At 41.9% G+C, this 21969-nt stretch overlaps 1 protein-coding gene across 3 annotated transcripts in view; it reads right to left on the reverse strand.

Annotated features, from left to right (window-relative positions):
• Positions 1-21969, reverse strand: part of ESYT2 (extended synaptotagmin 2) — a 581700-nt gene that overhangs the window by 90692 nt on the left and 469039 nt on the right. The window contains exon 14 of one of the 3 annotated variants that reach the window (XM_053713828.1): positions 17815-17916. The exons of the other annotated variants lie outside the window; for them this stretch is intronic. Coding sequence (XP_053569803.1) covers positions 17815-17916 — 102 coding nt within the window. The remainder of the gene's footprint in view (positions 1-17814; positions 17917-21969) is intronic. 3 annotated transcript variants of the gene reach the window in all.

Below are 21969 nucleotides of genomic sequence, written 5' to 3' on the forward strand. Positions count from 1 at the left end.
TTGCATTCAGACTCCTCCCAGATGCTACCTCCTAGTTAAGCACTGTGTGACGTATAGAGCGGTTCCACCCGCTCTATACGTATCTTTCAAGCGCGCTCAAGATAAAAAGTTGAGCTGCGCATGCGCTGATCTCCTCTCTGACTGCAACTTACTTGGATCTGATCGATGTTTAATGCTATAGGCCGAGAGCACTATAGAGCATGCGCATCACTTGAACACGCATCTAGACTCAATAGGAAAGATTTACTTTAGCGCAGAACAATCACGTGATGTTATAGCAAAGGGGTTGAACTCCCTGGGGGGGGGGGGGGGGGGAAAATAATTATTGGGAGATATAATTTAGAAGAATTGTCAATCAAGAAGGCAGTATGGCGGGCGGAGGAACAGCGCAAACAGCACCAGGATTAAAAGGTATAATTATGCATGATTAGTGAGATCTAAATAAAATGATGAATTAAAGTCTACCTAATTTGACTATAAGATTACTATGGCGTTACCGGATGCACTAGAGTTGCAACTCCAGGAGTTAAGGTTAATACATATTATCAAAAGAATATTAAAGGTACTTGGATATTAAGCTTTAAGTCCCTTTATACTAAATGTAAACATGTGGGGAAAATGTTCTTTTTTTAGACATTTGGCGATAAAGAGTTTGTGATCTAAAAGTGAATCTTGTGATTCTAAACAACATGTCTATTTGTGATGAGTCTTTAATAAATGTCATTTTTGCTATGCTTCTAACATAATCTTGGTTTGTGCCTGAATTTGTTACTTCTGAAGAGGCTACAAAAGCCTTAAAATGGAGTCTAAATATAAGAACATATTTTATCATTATTGTACAACACGTTAGAGTAATGTACTAGATACTGAAGCCTTGGACATAGCTCATATTTGTTATTGAGCGGAGAATCCATAAGAAAGGTAGTACTTAAATTTTAATCAATGAGGTACTCAAAGTAATTACTGAAGATTTTGAAGATTTTTATTTGTTTTATGAATCCTCCTTTATTTTCCAAGAAGAAAAATATGAAATAAATTATGTAAAATAATGTATAAACCAAAGACCTTTAGTCATTTTGCACAATTAATGTGGTTGAGAAAGATTTTTTTTTACAGTAGAGCCATATCCTAAATCTAAATGGCAGAATGATTAACCAGGTCAACGTGATTATAACAAAATGCATCTAAAAAATACTGATGGGATTCTATCTTTCTTTAATAAAACAGGCTGTAATATTTTTAGGTTCCTAGACATAAAGAGCTATAATTATACATAAACATGAGGTTTCATTTGTTCGTTTTCCTGTCTGTTTGTAATAAAGAACCATGATGTGTTTAAGACACAACAAGTAGAAGCGATGATCATAAGACTTTCCAAGGGTAGTACATGTTTTAACTGCCTAAAAGCAAAGCCATGTCTTATATGCAATGACATAACAAAAACACAAAAAAGAGTGCAGCGTCTCAGTGTAACATTTTTTATACTGGTATTGTTATTCCATATATTTGTGCCCTTAAATGAAAACATGAATATACCTCAATAAATTAAATAACTAATATTATTATTCAATGTGATGTGCAAAGTAGTACCTATTACCTTGTCATTCAGCCGAAGGGAAATGGAAAAAGAAGATAACACAAAGGTGTAGTGGTGCCTGAGGTTTAGAAACAAATATTACTGCCTAATCTTAAGGGTGGGGTTGTGGACTCTCCATGCCCGGAAAGAAATACATTTACACGGTAAACATAAATTTTATTTTCTTTCCAAATACATGGAGAGTCCACAACGTCATTCCAATTACTAGTGGGAACCAATACTCAAGCTAGAGGACACAGAATGAACAGAGAGGGAGAACAAGACAGGCAGACCTAAACAGAAGGCACCACCGCTTGAAGAACCTTTCTCTCAAAAAAGGCCTCAGCCGATGCAAAAGTATCAAATTTGTAAAAAGTATGCAGAGAGGACCATGTTGCAGTCTTGCAAATCTGTTCCACAGAAGCTTCATTTTTGAAAGCCCACGAAGAGGAGACAACCCTAGTGGAATGAGCAGTAATTCTCTCAGGAGGCTGCTGTCCAGCAGTCTCATATGCAAAACTAATCCTACTTCTCAACCAGAGGGAAAGAGAAGTAGAAGTAGCCTTCTGACCCTTACGCTTTCCTGAGAAACCAACAAAAAGGGCAAAAGACTGGCGAAAATCCTTAGTAGTCTGTAGGTAGAGTTTTAGAGCACATACAACATTCAAGTTGTGTAACAGACGTTCCTTATCAGAAGGATTAGGACAGAGAGAACAAACAACAATCTTCTGATTAATATTTCTATCCGAAACCACCTTAGGAAGAAACCCCAACTTAGTATGAAGAACCACCTAATCCGCATGAAAAATAAGGTAAGGCGAATCGCACTGCAAAGTCGAGAGTTCAGAAACTCTCAGAGCAGAATAAATAGCAACAAGAAACAAAACCTTCCAAGTTAACGGCTTAATATCTATGGAATGCATTGGCTCAAATGGAGCCTGCTGAAAAACTCTAAGAACTAGGTTAAGGCTCCAAGGAGGAGCAACCGGTTTAAACACAGGCCTGATTCTAACCAGGGCCTGACAAAAAGATTGAACATCTGGCACATCCGCTAGATGCTTATGTAAAATAATAGATAATGCAGAAATCTGACCTTTCAGAGAACTGACTGACAACCCTTTCTCCAGGCCATCCTGGAGAAAAGACAAAATTCTAGGAATCCTGACCCTACTCCAAGAGTAGCCCTTCGATTCACACCAATATAGGTATTTGCGCCATACCTTATGATAAATTTTACGAGTAACAGGCTTGCGAGTCTGGAGCATGGTATCAATAACCGATTCAGAAAACCCACGCTTAGCCAGAACGAAGTATTCAATCTCCAAGCAATCAGCTTCAGAGAAACGAGATTTGGATGGAGGAAAGGACCCTGAGTTAGAAGGTCCTTCCTCAGAGGTAACCTCCAAGGAGGAAGAGATGACATCTTCACAAGGTCTGCATACCAGATACTGTGAGTCCAAGCAGGAGCTATTAGAATTACAGACACTCTCTCCTGTTTGATACTCGTGGAAGGAGCGGCCTGAGGATCTCTTGACCTTGAACCGTACCTTGGAAGCTTGGCGTTCTGACAAGATGCCATCAGATCTAACTCCAGCACCCCCCACTTGAGGGTTAGCCTGGAGAACACCTCCGGATGAAGAGCCCACTCCCGGGATGAAATGTCTGTCTGCTCAGAAAATCCGCCTCCCAGTTGTCCACTCCTGGAATGGGGATAGCAGATAGAAAACAATTGTGAGCTTCCGCACACTGAATAATCCGTGCCACCTCCATGGCTAAGGAACTCAGAGTTCCCCCCTGGTGGTTGCTGTAAGCCACTGAGGAGATGTTGTCCGATTGGAACCTGATAAACCGGGCTAAGGACAATTGAGGCCAAGCCATCAGAGCATTGTAGATCACTCAACTCCAAGATGTTTATGGGGAGAACAGACTCCTCCAGAGTCCATAGGCCCTGAGCCATTAACGAGCCCCATACTGCTCCCCAGCCTAGAAGGCTGGCATCCGTGGTCACAATCACCCAGGAAGGTCTCCGTAAGCATGTGCCCTGAGACAGATGATCCTGAGAAATCCACCATGAGAGAGAATCTCGTCAACTGGTCCAGATCTATCCTCTGAGACAGATCTGAATGATCTCTGTTCCATTGTCTTAGCATGCATAGTTACAGAGCTCACAAATGGAATCGAGCAAAGTGAATATCGTCCATGGAAGCGATCATCAGACCAATTACTTCCATACACTGAGCCACTGATGGCTGAACAGTAGACTGTAGAGAGAGGCAAGAGGAGAGAAGCTTGGATTTTTTTACCTCTGTCAAAAAAATCGTCATAGATAGGGAATCTAAGATGGTCCCTAAGAAACAGACCCTTGTAGCTGGAACAAGGGAACCCTTCTCCAGATTCAGTTTCCATTTGTGGGAACGTAGAAACAACAAGATCTCTGTATGAGAGTTTGCTTGTTGAAAAGATGGCGCGCATGAACCAATATGTCATCCAGATAAGGTGCCACCGCAATTCCCCGAGACCTGACAACTGACAAAAGAGCCCCCAGAACCTTTGAGAAAATTCTTGGAGCTGTGGCAATGCCAAACGAAAGAGAAAAAAAACTGAAAGTGCATGTCTAGAAAAGCAAATCTCAGGAACTGACCTTCTTGGACCAAGGGAAGAATGGAACGAATGGTTTCCATTTTGAAGGACGGAAACTTGTTGAGACAGTATAGGTCTAAAATGGGTCGGAAAGTTGCCTCTTTTTTGGGAACCACAAACAGGTTTGAATAAAATCCCAGACCCTGTTCTCTTATACTGGAACTGGAACAATCACTCACAGGGAGGAAAGGTCCTGAACACACTGTAAGAATGCCTCTCTTTTACCTGATCCACAGATAACCTTGAGAGGGTCTGGCCTTGGGAGGACAAGTTTTGAATTCTATTTTGTAACCCTGAGATACTATGTCTACAGCCCAAGGATCTGGGACATCTCGTATCCACGCTTGGCAAAATGGGATGTCCATGGGATCCTTAAAAGGACAGCTATCCTCAATAGGGATCATAGTTCTCTTAGCCAGGGTAGAAATAGCCCCTTCTACCTTAGGCATCGTGCGCCATGAATCTCTAATGGAGTCAACAACAGGAAACATCTTTTTAAAGACGGGAGATGGGGAGAAAGGTATGCCTGGCTTGTCCCATTCTTGTGTAATAATCTCTGTCACATGGTCTGGAACAGGAAACACTACCAGAGGAAGGAATATCATAGTATTTGTTAAGCTTACTAGATTTCTTAGGGTTGACAGCGACAGGAGAGTCGGAGTCGTCCAAAGAAGCCAGTACCTCCTTTAATAGTAAACAAAGGTGTTCAAGCTTAAATCTGAAGTTTACTTCTTCAGCATCAGACAAAGGAATTATACAGTCCGAATCTGAGATTTCACCCGCAGAGGCTACTGAGGTATCCTCCTCATCAGACTTATAAGGGAGGGCAACCTGCGTAGCAGCAGACGGGACAGACACTTTACACTCTGAATTTTTTTTAGATTTCCTCTTGCGCTTCCCCATCATGGGAAAAGCAGATAAAGCCGCTGATACCAAAGAGGATATCTGTGCAGCAAAATCTGAGGGCAAATAAATTCCTCCAGGAGGCTGGGAGGAACTGCAGGACACTGTATGTGAAGCCGTGGAGGCTTGGGATGTTAGGGGAGAAAGTTGTGGCATTGCCTGAACAGCATCATCCTGAGAGACAGGCTCAGAAACAAAACGACATTTCAAAGTCTTTTCTAAACATGAAGAACAAAATTGCATAGGTAACACAATTTGGGCATCAAGACACAATAAAAATGTATCCATAGGAGCAGACTCCTGTTCCATGTCCATAGGTAAAATAATTCCCAATAATTAAAATAATGACTGATATGAAAATGACACTGTCACTAAGATAAAAAAAAACTTAATCTCCTCAGAGCTATATTCAAAACAAATAAAAAACAGAATTTATGTTTACCTGATAAATTACTTTCTCCAACGGTGTGTCCGGTCCACGGCGTCATCCTTACTTGTGGGATATTCTCTTCCCCAACAGGAAATGGCAAAGAGCCCAGCAAAGCTGGTCACATGATCCCTCCTAGGCTCCGCCTACCCCAGTCATTCGACCGACGTTAAGGAGGAATATTTGCATAGGAGAAACCATATGATACCGTGGTGACTGTAGTTAAAGAAAATAAATTATCAGACCTGATTAAAAAACCAGGGCGGGCCGTGGACCGGACACACCGTTGGAGAAAGTAATTTATCAGGTAAACATAAATTCTGTTTTCTCCAACATAGGTGTGTCCGGTCCACGGCGTCATCCTTACTTGTGGGAACCAATACCAAAGCTTTAGGACACGGATGATGGGAGGGAGCAAATCAGGTCACCTAGATGGAAGGCACCACGGCTTGCAAAACCTTTCTCCCAAAAATAGCCTCAGAAGAAGCAAAAGTATCAAACTTGTAAAATTTGGTAAAAGTGTGCAGTGAAGACCAAGTCGCTGCCCTACATATCTGATCAACAGAAGCCTCGTTCTTGAAGGCCCATGTGGAAGCCACAGCCCTAGTGGAATGAGCTGTGATTCTTTCGGGAGGCTGCCGTCCGGCAGTCTCGTAAGCCAATCTGATGATGCTTTTAATCCAAAAAGAGAGAGAGGTAGAAGTTGCTTTTTGACCTCTCCTTTTACCGGAATAAACAACAAACAAGGAAGATGTTTGTCTAAAATCCTTTGTAGCGTCTAAATAGAATTTTAGAGCGCGAACAACATCCAAATTGTGCAACAAACGTTCCTTCTTTGAAACTGGTTTCGGGCACAGAGAAGGTACGATAATCTCCTGGTTAATGTTTTTGTTAGAAACAACTTTTGGAAGAAAACCAGGTTTAGTACGTAAAACCACCTTATCTGCATGGAACACCAGATAAGGAGGAGAACACTGCAGAGCAGATAATTCTGAAACTCTTCTAGCAGAAGAAATTGCAACCAAAAACAAAACTTTCCAAGATAATAACTTAATATCAACGGAATGTAAGGGTTCAAACGGAACCCCCTGAAGAACTGAAAGAACTAAGTTGAGACTCCAAGGAGGAGTCAAAGGTTTGTAAACAGGCTTGATTCTAACCAGAGCCTGAACAAAGGCTTGAACATCTGGCACAGCTGCCAGCTTTTTGTGAAGTAACACAGACAAGGCAGAAATCTGTCCCTTCAGGGAACTTGCAGATAATCCTTTTTCCAATCCTTCTTGAAGGAAGGATAGAATCTTAGGAATCTTAACCTTGTCCCAAGGGAATCCTTTAGATTCACACCAACAGATATATTTTTTCCAAATTTTGTGGTAAATCTTTCTAGTTACAGGCTTTCTGGCCTGAACAAGAGTATCGATAACAGAATCTGAGAACCCTCGCTTCGATAAGATCAAGCGTTCAATCTCCAAGCAGTCAGCTGGAGTGAGACCAGATTCGGATGTTCGAACGGACCTTGAACAAGAAGGTCTCGTCTCAAAGGTAGCTTCCATGGTGGAGCCGATGACATATTCACCAGATCTGCATACCAAGTCCTGCGTGGCCACGCAGGAGCTATCAAGATCACCGACGCCCTCTCCTGATTGATCCTGGCTACCAGCCTGGGGATGAGAGGAAACGGCGGGAATACATAAGCTAGTTTGAAGGTCCAAGGTGCTACTAGTGCATCCACTAGAGCCGCCTTGGGATCCCTGGATCTGGACCCGTAGCAAGGAACTTTGAAGTTCTGACGAGAGGCCATCAGATCCATGTCTGGAATGCCCCACAGTTGAGTGATTTGGACAAAGATTTCCGGATGGAGTTCCCACTCCCCCGGATGCAATGTCTGACGACTCAGAAAATCCGCTTCCCAATTTTCCACTCCTGGGATGTGGATTGCAGACAGGTGGCAGGAGTGAGACTCCGCCCATTGAATGATTTTGGTCACTTCTTCCATCGCCAGGGAACTCCTTGTTCCCCCCTGATGGTTGATGTACGCAACAGTTGTCATGTTGTCTGATTGAAACCGTATGAACTTGGCCCTCGCTAGCTGAGGCCAAGCCTTGAGAGCATTGAATATCGCTCTCAGTTCCAGAATATTTATCGGTAGAAGAGATTCTTCCCGAGACCAAAGACCCTGAGCTTTCAGGGATCCCCAGACCGCGCCCCAGCCCATCAGACTGGCGTCGGTCGTGACAATGACCCACTCTGGTCTGCGGAAGGTCATCCCTTGTGACAGGTTGTCCAGGGACAGCCACCAACGGAGTGAGTCTCTGGTCCTCTGATTTACTTGTATCCTCGGAGACAAGTCTGTATAGTCCCCATTCCACTGACTGAGCATGCACAGTTGTAATGGTCTTAGATGAATGCGCGCAAAAGGAACTATGTCCATTGCCGCTACCATCAAACCTATCACTTCCATGCACTGCGCTATGGAAGGAAGAGGAACGGAATGAAGTATCCGACAAGAGTCTAGAAGTCTTGTTTTTCTGGCCTCTGTCAGAAAAATCCTCATTTCTAAGGAGTCTATTATTGTTCCCAAGAAGGGAACCCTTGTCGACGGAGATAGAGAACTCTAAGCCATCTCCGTGGAGAATGACTGGGGTAGGTGGAGCCTAGGAGGGATCATGTGACCAGCTTTGCTGGGCTCTTTGCCATTTCCTGTTGGGGAAGAGAATATCCCACAAGTAAGGATGACGCCGTGGACCGGACACACCTATGTTGGAGAAAAAGGCGCCTCTACACCTCAGGCAGACTGAGGTGCCCTACCTTAAAGTGAAGGTAAAGTTGTACCTATCTGAATACAATAATGAATTAGTAAAGTCTAACAAACTAAATTGCTAAAAAAATTCCCCCAATACCTTATAAATGTATATAATAAAGATGTTTTATAGTTGCCTACTGTTCCTATCCTGACTCTTGACAACAGCCATTTCCTTATCTTAGTCCCACATGCTCTATACGTGTCTACAAAGCACGTTCACGATGATCGCTTGAACTGCGCATGGGCATAGCGGTGCTTACTATCAGTAATGCACATGCAGTAATCTGCTACTTCTTTTCCAATGCGCTGGCGTCATTCTTCTCCTCTTACGTATTATGCCAATTCAATAATAATTTCAATAGGCATGCGCGAAACAAGAGCGTGCTTGTCTTCCAAGACCCAAAAATAATTTTGAATGCATGTGCAGATCATCCGGAAGGCGGATGACGTAGATTGACGGCCGCCTAATGGCCAGAATTTCAATAGGCTGGTAAAAAAAACGTGACCTGAATTTACGTCTCCACACATACATAAAGTGCCTGCACCCTGTCCAAATAAATCCTTCCTAAATGATTAATTATGTCCCAATAATTACTGCAGGAAAATCTTCTCAAGTGCAAGTATCCAATACCTAGAAGGCAAAAGCACTTACCTGCAAATCCAGCTGTCCGGCAGGAAGACAGCTCACAAGGCGTGACAGGACACATACTCCTATCAGAGACCTGCAAAAAAAGAAAGAACAGAGTAACCAACTCTGGCTTTCTATATCAAGGGCAGCAGACATGTTAGAGAACCAAGCAAGGACTACCTCACAACTTTCTAACTGCTTACAAGCCACCAGTACTCTTACTCAAGAGATTGACGTGGACACAGCTAAACCCAAATCCTTGCTTGCAGGGAAAAGTACCCGAAAAAAAAATCCATTCTTCACCTCCTCCATTGACAGAGGCAAAGAAAATGACTGGGGGTTATGGGTAAGGGAAGTGACACTTAACAGCTTTGCTGTGGTGCTCTTTGCCTCCTCCTGCTGGCCAGGAGTGAATATCCCACTAGTAATTGGAATGACGTTGTGGACTCTCCATGTTTTCGGAAAGAAGGATAAATCTTTAAAGTTCAGATGAGTGATGTACATCCATCATATCATGGTCATATCACTATACATGAGACTCCCACTGATAATATCCATCAACAATAATAAACTTGACATTTACATCTGAATTGGTTTATAAAGATTAAAAACATCATTTAAGAGTGTTGCACAACAGATTAATCATCTTTTGAATGGCTCAAACAGTATTCTATTTAACCAGTGATTTAACATAATGACATGATAAATCTTAAAGTAAAAGTAAATCCTAGCGTTTTACAAAGGCTAGGATTTACTATTGAAACAAATAAAGGGCACTTTTATTCATGAAGTATAAGATACTTCATGTAGAAAGTTCCTTTATTTGATTCAATCGATCGCCGCTTTTAGCTCCAACAGCAGCCCACGGCTAAAAAATAACATTTAAGGTAAAAATAAACGATCCAAGAGGAGGCGGGGCTAGAGCTTGAACTGAACGGACGTGCCTGAGGAGAGCTCCCAACCCTTAACAAATAATATACCTCAAAGTTCAGAAATTATTATCTCAAGTTAATATATTTATATATTATAGTGACCATACACAGCTGAGAGAACTGTGAGCAGAAGGCAAGAGAAGCCAAAAAACAGAAAGAACAAGAGGAAACCTTCTGCTGAGAGACGAGACCCGCTCTGGGCTGCTGCGGAGGGTAGAGGACCGGACCAGCTTAACTACATCCTCCGGCAGGCAAACAACTAGAATCACTCCGGAGGGTCGGGGCTCCGCTCCGGAGGTCTAAATTGTGAGGCAAAAGGCAGGAAACAAACTACAGATTGGACCATAGACTGCCGGCTGACAAGCTCAGATCACCACACGCTACAATACAGATAGCCAGGACGCCCTCTTCACTAAGGACTTACCGAGACAAAAGCTGGCCTCCGGACAGGTTGTCCCAGCAGACCGGGTAAAGCTCCTCGCATTAGAAACAGATCGGGACGAAAGTGGCGCGAAAACCCGCCATCTTGTTGGCGGCCCTACTCCATCCTCAAAGCGGTCCTGATCTGTGAAGGAGCAGACACAAGCGGAGGCAGCATAGTCCAGCAAAGGCACCTGGAGGAAGGTAAGAGTAAGAGATTTGCTCCGGTCCCCCTCACAATAGCGGATTCGGACGTGGGTCCCCATAACACGTACTCAGAACTAAGACCCACGTGGGGACAAGAAGACAGGGCTAATTTATTTTAATCTCATCCTCCCAAATTATAAAGCCCTAAAAACGAAAAACTACATAATAAACTGCCAGTCAACATCATTACCCACAATAGATCGCTAGCAAGAAGTTTTTATTTGCACAGCGCAATACCCTGAACTTAAGGCAGACCCTTAACCCAATAAGTATATAGCTTGCACCGGGTACAACTGAGCAGGAGACTCTCATAGATGCTGGGCCTGGCATAAAGTATGCATATTCAAATAATCCTATTCATGATCTAATTTGTATTTAGAGTGACACAGCTCCTTTACATATTACCCCCTACTAGATACATCATTTATTCCTCCTAAACCTGAGAAAGAAGCACAAGAGGCTGACTTTATTTGGGAATCACCTTAGGAGTGTTAATAGAGGGTTCAGAGTTGCCAAACTGAGGAGCTGTTTAGTCCTAATAATCGGACTCTAGACCCCCCCTCCCTTTTCACAAGCTTCCCCACAGCTCAGAAGATGGATGCACATTAAGTGGGATGGGGTGGAAATAGGGTGGACCCCCAAAAAGGAAAGCAAAAAAGCACACATGCAGGAATTACCCCCTAACAAATGATCTAGACGTAGTAATTAACTTTTTTCAGCGACAACTCTGGGTGGATCATCTGATTAAAGCTCTCATTTGTTTTACTATACTCTCATCTGGTATACTCTCATAAACACTGCATGATGAAGAACAAAACTCAAACTGTCAAGGAATGCCTCTCTAAATCCCAACTCAAACAAAAACAACTGAACAAAGGCTCCCCTTCACAGGGGGAAACTCTGGAAGCTAGCATGTCAGAGTCAACAGCAGCGCTCCCCACTGAGAATCAAAATAAGGAACTGCTCTCTCAAATTAAATCTGTCTTTCAGGAAGAATTGAAATCTGCACTGTTTGAATTACGGCAAGATATTAAAGAAATAGGTACCCGCACAGCGGAACTAGAAGAGAAAACAGACGCAATAGCAGAAGAGCTCCCTAATATACAGAAAGTCATGTCTGATCATGAAGAATACATACACAAATTGGAAGAACAAATAGAAGATCTCGAGAACAGATCCCGCAGATCTAATCTGCGAATCAGAAATTTACCAGAGTCTTATAAAAACCTGAATGACACCATGACTTTACTTTTCCAACAACTGGTTCCAGATGTGGAGACAGACAAACTCCTGATGGACAGAATACATAGGGCCCTCACCAAGCCTCAACAATCCACCTCAAGAGACATAATCCTTAAAATGCACTATTTTCATGTAAAAGAACTTATCCTTAGGGAGGCACGACAACTACAAACGATTAAATTTGAAGGTCATGTAATACAAATATATGCAGATGTTGCCCCAGTCACTCTAAGGAAAAGAAGAGAACTCAGACCCATTACATTGGCTCTCACAAAAGCCCAAATAAAATACAAATGGAACTTTCCCTTTAAATTGGCTTTTACGCATGCCAACATGACCTACACTTGCTCCACTCTAGGTGAAGGAACAACTATTCTGCGCAGACTAGAGATTCCTTTCGAGTCTCAACAAACTACACCTAACCCGACTTCACAGAGGAAACCTATCCAAAAAGAATGGACACCAGTGGGCAATCCCAAAAAACAAAGAAAATTAAAGAATCTGACAAATAATCATTCGGACTCTGAATCTCAAATGGAAGAAGAATGTTCCCCAACTTGACCTAATGAGAGGACTAGATAAGTACTATACTTATTTTGCTTTAGTCTTGAGATGTGATAGCCAGAGATACTCGGGCTTCACAAATTCATATTGCCCTGACGGGGTCTTTAAGCAGGCCCACTGCCTCCTAGACAGGCATTGGTTAGATCCTAAGGCCCAATAGTAACCACCATGGGCTGTGTTTTAGACCCACTCAGGGGCTGTTGCTGTTTCTGTTTTTGTTATTCTGATAGTTATTACTATTGTTGATGTAACTGTTGTTAACACTGAATCCAATTTTCTCCCCCCCCTCACCCCATACCTTCCCTACCTTCCCCCTCATGCAACAAATATCTAAAAACAGACATACTCTCTACCTATATGTCTACCCCTTCCTCTCCCTTCCTCGCTTCCCTTCCCTCACACAGCACTCTCTGCATATACCACTCTCATACAACACTAGACCCTACCATACAGCGTGGAAATGTTGGAGTTCTCTTGAAGCTCACTTATCCCTATTACCCTTCCTCCCCCCACCTCTCCCTATCCCCTCTATGACCAGGAGTAACTGAGGCTATTGGTATCCTTCCCCAACCCCCCCCCCCATATACAGCAAACTTCTAACACTCCCCAACCATTTAGCTATCCCTTCATATCCCCTACCCGCTATCCTCTCTCACTGAGCCCTTCTGGAGCTCACCTAACCCTCTTACCCTTCCTTACCCACCTCTCCCTATTCCTCCTAAGATTGGAAATCACAGTGGCGTTTGATATCATAAGGTCCACCACCCTCCACCCTACACCCATTTCATTATTACAAGAATCCCTGGCTGGGGATATTAACATTCAGTTTAAAATTATTTGTTTTCTTTTCATTTATGTACTAAATGTTCGGATATGTCAACAATCATATGTGGTCCACATAATGAATCTGTACTATTTAATAAAGGTTCTTCTCTGTTATTTAGATTTTCAAGGTGTTCCCATAAAGCTGAGGTGCATGCCTTCTGCCCAGTACAGCCTATCGATGCTACTACTTGAGCTTCAGGTGGGCCCCGGCTCTCTCCCTCAGAACTGCAAGAGGCAGATTGTTCTCATGCTCACTACAAACAACATACACTATCTTCTCTATATCATCTATGTGACACTCTATAGGCCAGGTGATATTGATATACTTTGTATTTTCACATGTCTATAAAAATTCTCTCACACAATGTCAGAGGACTTAACTCTGACATCAAGAGGAAAAAAGCAATTACCACTTATAAGTCATTACATGCCCATATTGTTATGATACAAGAGACCCATTTCTCTAGAAATTTCACTCCCAAGTATTGGGATAAATCATACACTACACAATATCACGCTGTAAGTGGGAAGAAAAAATGTGGGGTAACTATATTATTACATTCCTCTCTGAACTTCAAGGAGGAAGAAATCATTAGAGACAAAGAAGGAAGGTTTCTAGTGGTGAGAGGCTTAATTCAAAACACCCCAATTCTATTAGTGAATGTCTATGCCCCCAATGAACATCAGGCATCATTTCTGACAAAACTAAGCAAACTACTGACTCAATGGAAAAGACACAAAATCATTATGGGGGGTGACTTCAATCTATCTCTAGACCAGACACTAGACAGGTCCACTAATAAATCTTCACAATCACGACCCCCTAGCTCCTCTGTAAATATCTTAAAAGATTTCTCCCTAGATCATAACTTAATTGACAGCTGGCGGTCCCTGAATGATAAGGTTAGAGATTACACTTATTTTTCCCCAATGCATGGCACCCAATCTAGACTGGACTACATTTTTCTAAGCCAAATCCTGCTACCACTTTTGTCCACAGCTAAGATCCTGAATTGTCCCTGGTCTGACCACTCTATAGTGGAAGTCACCATATCGGGGGTACTAAACCCAAACAGAACCAAATCCTGGTCCCTAAACACTAAGCTATTACAAGATGCTTTAACTTCACAAAAAATTAGAGATCAAGTGAGCGAATTCATAAGACTTAACTCAGGCAGCATTTCTAATCCTACGTTTGTCTGGGGAGCATTGAAAGCCTACATTAGAGGCAGCTTAATTGCAGAAGCTAGCAAACAAAACAAACAAAATAAAGCTAAACTCGTACAATTACAATCAGAAGCTAATATACTGCGAACACAATTCACGGCTAATACCAGCAAAAAAATAAAAAATAAACTTAAAGCTATAAATGATGAGCTCGATAAGCTCTTAAATAAAGAAGCAGTCAGATCAATTAGACAGCTAAACACCCACTACTACATACACGGAAATAAACCCGATAAAATGCTAGCTAATAGACTTAAAGAAATTACCAGAAACACTACAGTACCACAACTTCAACTACCTGACAACAAAAACACTAATGACCCACTTAAGATTGCCAATGCTTTTGCTGACTACTACAGCGCCCTCTATAACCTTCCCGCAGGTAAGAAAGACATTGATAGTTCCAAAGACTTAAGCTCATTCCTAGGCCCCAGCAAGCTTCCGACAATCACTGAGGAAGAACGCAACAACTTAAACGCACCCATATCTGAGTTAGAGATTAAAAACACCATAAAAACTCTAAAAAGCTCCAAGACACCTGGTCCGGATGGATACCCAGGAATTTTTTATAAGATATTTCAAGAGGAAATCACACCCCTCCTCTCTCAAATGTTTAATTCTATAATGCAAAAGAAAGAAATTCCTAAAGAAATGCTTATGGCAAGAATAGCAGTTATCCCAAAACCAGGAAAGAATAAGCAACACTGTCAGAACTATAGACCCATCTCATTGATAAATCAAGATGTCAAAATTTTCACTAAAATCTTAGCAAATAGATTTAACCCCATACTCAAAAGACTAATTCACCCGGACCAGGTGGGCTTTATCAGGAATAGGGAAGCCCCAGATAACACACGTAAAATAATAGACCTGATCAATTTGGCCTCAGTAGAAAAAACGCCTTCTCTGCTCCTCTCTTTGGATGCTGAGAAGGCGTTCGATAGGATTAACTGGAAATATATGTTTGCGGTGCTAGAAAAAACAGGGATCTCGGGGGCATTCTATGATGCTCTCACGATGCTATATTCCCACCCCTCAGCCTTTGTTAAACTATCAGGATATCAATCTAAATTTGTACAGATTAGGAATGGGACTAGACAGGGGTGCCCCCTGTCCCCACTTCTGTTTGCTCTTTGTATCGAGCCATTGGCTATCCAGTTCAGAAATAATCCTGACATCGCGGGTATACGACTGGGAGACAAGGAATATAAAATCTCGCTATTCGCGGATGATATCATATTATTTTTGACTAAACCCCTACTCTCCCTCCCCCCGTTATATGCAATGTTGCACCAATATGGAACCCTATCGGGGTACAAAATAAATGGAGATAAATGTGAAGCGCTTAGTATTAACCTACCCCAACACACCAAAAAACTCCTAGAAATTAATTTCTCATTTACATGGGCGAAGAAAAAACTTAAATACCTAGGAATATATCTCACAGCAGACATTCATTCCTTATATCAAGCAAATTACCCCCCAATGTATACACACATTAGGAACCTGATCACGAAATGGTTGAAGCTTAAAATTTCTTTTTATGGTAGGATAATATCCACAAAGATGACCTTACTCCCGAAGCTTTTATATTTATTTCGATCCCTACCAATTACTGTCCCTATAGCAGAACTTAATGCCCTACAGAAGGATATCTTGCGTTTTATGTGGCAGGGGAAACAGGCCAGAATAAATAAAAGAATCATGTGCACACATAGAAGGGAGGGAGGCGTAGGTCTCCCTGACCTGATCTCCTACTATTACTCGGCCCGCATGGCCCAAACAACACATTGGTTTAAACAGAAGTCACAACCTTTATGGATAGAGATTGAATCACAGATTGCTAACACAAACCAACTCTCTAGGTTACTTTGGACCCCAAAAGAACTCAGTACCGCTCCACTACTTAAATTTGTAGCAATATCCCACACAATCTTCTTGTGGAATAAACTGATTACCAAATTCCCCATAGTTCAAAACAACTCTAGGTTGACTCCCTTAGTATTACCACAGACCACAATAGAGTCAAATATACAAAACAAATGGGCTAATAAGGGACTTTATAGGATTGCTGATGTATACATAGATGGAGGCTTCCTCACATACGAACAATATAGAGACATAGACCCACACAATAGAAATATATGGTATCACTACTTGCAGCTAAAATCCAGAACAAGAGAAATAACAGGGCTCTTGAGACTGTCAGTGAGTACAGCTTTTGAGTCAATATGCCTGTCCGGGGAGATGACGCATGGGACAATCTCCCTACTATACTCTACTTTCAATAACCAATTTAGAGAAACAAAATCCCCAAATATAGTGAAGTGGGAACAAGACTTAAATAAGACCTGGCCTCTTGAAACTTGGAAGACTAACCTAGCAAAAGGTCTCTCGTTTACACACAATGCCATCTTGAAGGAGAACTACCTTAAAGTAGCGTTCAAATGGTACATTTACCCAACTAGATATGGAGACTCGAATAAACCTTCCATAAACTCCTGTTACAGAGGTTGTAATGATAGGGGCACGTATATTCATATGTGGTGGGAGTGTAGTGGGGCTAGAGAGATATGGGGAAAAACCTCAGAATACCTCAGTTCAATATTCCATAAGAACATCACATTATCCCCCGAGCAGGCATTACTACACTTCCCGATTCCTAACATTCTAAAACAACACCAAAAAATAGTGATGACCATCTGCACAGTAATCAGAATCTGTATTGCTCAATACTGGAAAACAACACCTCCGAGCTTCACATTTATTAAGAATAAAATCATTTACCACTATGAAATGGCTAGTTTAGCAGCAGATACCTTAAATACGAAGGAGGAATTTATTGCCCAATGGGAACCTTTCATTATGTACCATGAAGCCAACAGGCAAAGAACTACAGAGACATGTGGGGTTAGTCCCACAGACACAAGAGAGATGGGGAGAGAGCCGGGATCAACTGTCAACGGATAACCATTGTATATGTATACCACTTGTATTATTCTGAAAGCATTGATTGTTGACTACTTAACCCTTATGTTCTAGATTTTGTAAATTAGGATATGTTATGTTCCGAGTTGTGGCTAACTGTACTAAGAATCTAAGACACCTACGGACTTTAGAGTAAGAACACCTGAACTTTTGAACCTTAAAACTGTTAAAGAGAGATATGAACCTGACAACATTTGAAATGTATTTATCATACTTATATGCTGATTGTACATGTCTGAATTTGTTATGTTTTCTTTGAACTAAAATTAATAAAACTTTTTTCAAAATAAACGATCCAAAAAAATTTGAGTTTAATTAGAATTGTAAAACATTTGTATAGTGGATAAGTGTGTTGGGAACACGCTGAAAAACATGCATTGGATTCACACATGCATGTTTATTACAGCAACAGGGCCAGATCATAGAACTCACAAATAACGTTCTATAGAGTGAGGAAGTGTTTTCACAAAATATCAGTCCAGAAGCTTTCCTTTCTTTTAAGGAGCCACAACCCAAGTTTCCCTCGTAGATACTCTTAGAAAGATGAGAATGCAATAAGAAAGCAAAGAATGCTATAAGCAGTGCAGGACAAGATATAATAAAATAATACAGGTGACAAAAAATATTAAAGCTACAGTGTACTGGTATTTTAATGTGTTCCCAATGGTATATTCTTATTTGAAATTGTTGATTTTGCCTTTTGAAACCAGTACTGGATATAGAAAAAGTAAATGTATGCTTACCTGATAAATTAATTTCTTTTACGATATGACGAGTCCACAGATTTCATCCTTACTTGTGGGATATTAACCTCCTGCTAACAGGAAGTGGCAAAGAGCACCACAGCAGAGCTGTATATATAGCCCCTTCCTTCCCCTCCACCCTCAGTCATTCGGCCGAAGGTATAGGAAGAGAAAAGGAAAGGCAAAAAGGTGCAGAGGTGACTGAAGTTTACAAAAAAATATAAAGAAAAACTGTATTAAAAAGAACAGGGTGGGCCGTGGACTCGTCATATCGTAAAAGAAATAAATCAGGTAAGCATAAATTTACTTTTCTTTTACAAAGATATGACGAGTCCATGGATTTCATCCTTACTTGTGGGAAACCAATACCAAAGCAAAAGGACACGGATGAAAGGGAGGGACAAGACAGGAACCTAAACAGAAGGCACCACTGCTTTAAGAACCTTTCTCCCAAAAACAGCCCCAGAAGAAGCAAAAGTATCAAATTTGTAAAAAGTGTGAAGGGACGACCAAGTCGCAGCCTTACAAATCTGTTCAACAGATCATTTTTAAAAACCCATGTGGAAGCCACAGCCCTAGTAGAATGAGCCTGCTGTCCAGCAGTCTCATATGCCAGGCGGATGATACTTCTCAGCCAAAAAGAAAGAGAGGTAGCCGTAGCTTTCTGACCCTTACGCTTTCCAGAATAAACAATGAATAATGAAGATGATTGACGGAAATCCTTAGTTGCCTGTAAGTAAAACTTTAAGGCACGGACCACATCCAAATTATGCAACATACGCTACTTCTTAGAAGAAGGGTTAGGACAAAAGGAAGGAACAACAATTTCCTGATTAATATTCTTATTTGAAACAACCTTAGGAAGAAATCCAGGTTTGGTACGTAACACCACCTTATCAGAAAGAAAAATGATATAAGGAGAATCACACTGTAGCGCTGAAAGCTCAGAAACGCTTCAAGCAGAAGAAATAGCAACTAAAAACAGAACTTTCAAAGATAACAATTTGATATCTATGGAATGCATGGGTTCAAACGGAACCCCTTGAAGAACTCGAAGAACTAAATTCAAACTCCAGGGAGGAGTAATGGGTCTAAATACAGGCTTAATTCTAGATAGAGCCTGACAAAAAGACTTAACATCTGGCACATTTGCCAAACGTTTGTGAAACAGAATTGACAAAGCTGAAATTTGTCCCTTTAAGGAACTTGCTGATTAACCCTTTCTCCAATCCTTCTTGGAGAAAAGACAGAATCCTAGGAATCCTAACTTTACTCTATGAGTAACCCTTGGATTTACACCAATAAAGATATTTACGCCATATCGTATGATAGATCTTTCTAGTGACAGGCTTTCTAGCCTGTATCAATGTACTGATGACCGAATCAGAGAATACTCACTTCGATAAAATCAAGCGTTCAATCTCCACGCAGTAAGCTGCAGAGAAATTAGATTTGGATTTTGAAAAGGACTTTGAATGACAAGGTCCTGTCTCAATGGAAGTTTCCACGGTGGCAGAGAGGACATGTCCACTAGATCCGCAAACCAAGTGCTGCGTGGCCACGCAGGCGCTATCAGAATCACTGAAGCTCTCTCCTGTTTTATTCGAGCAATCACGCGTGGGAGGAGAGGAAACGGTGGAAACACATAAGCTAGGCTGAACAACCAGGACACTGCCAAGGCATCTATCAGTTCGGCCTGAGGATCCCTTGACCGGTATCCGTATCTTGGAAGCTTGGCATTCTGTCGAGATGCCATCAGATCCAATTCCGGTCTGCCCCATCTGAGAATCAATGAGGCAAATACCTCCGGGTGAAGCTCCCACTCCCCCGGATGAAAAGTCTGTCGACTTAGAAAATCCGCTTCCCAGTTCTCTACTCCTGGGATGTAGATCGCTGACAGATGACAAGAGTGGGCCTCCGCCCAACGGATTATCTTGGATACTTCTATCATCGCTAAGGAACTCCTTGTTCCCCCCTGATTGATATATGCCACAGTCATGATGTTGTCCGACTGGAATCTGATGAATTTGGCCGAAGCCAACTGAGGCCACACCTTAAGCGCATTGAATATTGCTCTCAGTTCCAGAATATTGATTGGAAGCAGAGAATCCACCTGAGTCCAAACACCCTGAGCCTTCAGGGAGTTCCAAACTACACCCTAGATGCCAGAAGGCTGGCATCCGTTTTCCCTATCACCCACGAGGGTCTGCGGAAACAAGTCCCCTGGGACAGATGATCCGGCGACAACCACCAAAGAAGAGAGTTTCTGGTCTCTTGATCCAGATTTATCTGAGGAAATAAATCTACATAATCCCCATTCCACTGTCCGAGCATGCACAGTTGCAGTGGTCTGAGATGAAAGCGAGCAAATGGAACAATGTCCATTGCCGCTACCATTAATCCAATTACCACCATACACTGAGCCACTGATGGCCGAAGAATGCACTGAAGTGCTCGGCAAGTATTTAGAATCTTTGATTTTCTGACCTCTGTCAGAAATGTTTTCATGGCTACCGAGTCTATCAGAGTTCCCAAGAAAGGAACCCTTGTCTGTGGAACAAGTGAACTCTTCTCTATGTTCACCTTCCAACCATGAGTTCTCAGGAAAGACAACACTATGTCTGTGTGAGATTTTGTCAGTTGATAAGTTGACGCCTGACTTAGAATATCGTCCAGATAAGGCGCCACTGCTATGCCTCACGGTCTGCGAACCGCCAAAAGAGACCCTAGAACCTTTGTGAAGATTCTGGGTGCTGTGGCCAACCCGAAGAGAAGAGCCACAAACTGATGTTTGTCCAGGAAGGCAAACCTTAGAAACTGATGATGATCCTTGTGGATAGGAATATGAAGGTAAGCATCCTTCAAGTCCACGGTAGTCATATATTGACCCTCCTGGATCATTGGTAAAATTGTTTGTATAGTCTCCATCTTGAACGATGGGACTCTGAGAAATTTGTTTAGACACTTGAGGTCTAAGATGGGTCTGAAAGTACCCTCTTTTTTGGGAACCACAAATAGGTTTGAGTAAAACCCCTGTCCTTGTTCTGATTTTGGAACTGGATAAATTACTCCCATGGTAACAAGGTCTTTTACACAGCATAAGAACGCCTCTCTTTTTATCTGGTCTGCAGATAATCTTGAAAGATGAAACCTCCCTCTTGGGAGAAAATCCTTGAAATCCAATTGATAACCGTGGGTCACTATTTCTAGTGCCCAGGGGTCCTGAACATCTCTTGCCCAAGCCTGGGCAAAGAGAGAAAGTCTGCCCCCTACTAGATCCGGTCCCGGATCGGGGGCCACCCCTTCATGCTGTCTTAGTATCAGCAACGGGCTTCTTAGATTGTTTACCTTTATTCCAATTTTGGTTGGGTCTCTAGACTGACTTAGATTGGGTAAAATTCCCTTCCTGCTTTGTGGAAAAAGAGGAAGTAGAAGGTCCTCCATTAAAATTCCGAAAGGAACGAAAATTATTCTGTTTATCCCTCATCTTAACAGACTTATCCTGAGGTAGGGCATGGCCTTTACCTCCTGTAATGTCAGAAATTATTTCCTTCAATTCTGGCCCGAAAAGGGTCTTACCTTTAAAGGGAATAGCTAAAAGCTTATGTTTTGATGACACATCGGCAGACCAAGATTTGAGCCACAACGCTCTAAAATAGCAAATCCTGCATTTTTCGCCGCTAATTTAGCAATTTGAAAAGCGGCATCAGTAATAAAAGAATTAGCTAACTTGAGAGCCTTAATTCTATCCAAAATGTCCTCTAACGGAGTCTCAACTTTCAGGGACTCTTCCAGAGCTTCAAACCAAAAAGCTGCTGCAGTAGTTACTGGAACAATGCAAGCA

This window comes from Bombina bombina, chromosome 5, assembly GCF_027579735.1.
Source record: "Bombina bombina isolate aBomBom1 chromosome 5, aBomBom1.pri, whole genome shotgun sequence".
Taxonomy (NCBI): domain Eukaryota; kingdom Metazoa; phylum Chordata; class Amphibia; order Anura; family Bombinatoridae; genus Bombina; species Bombina bombina.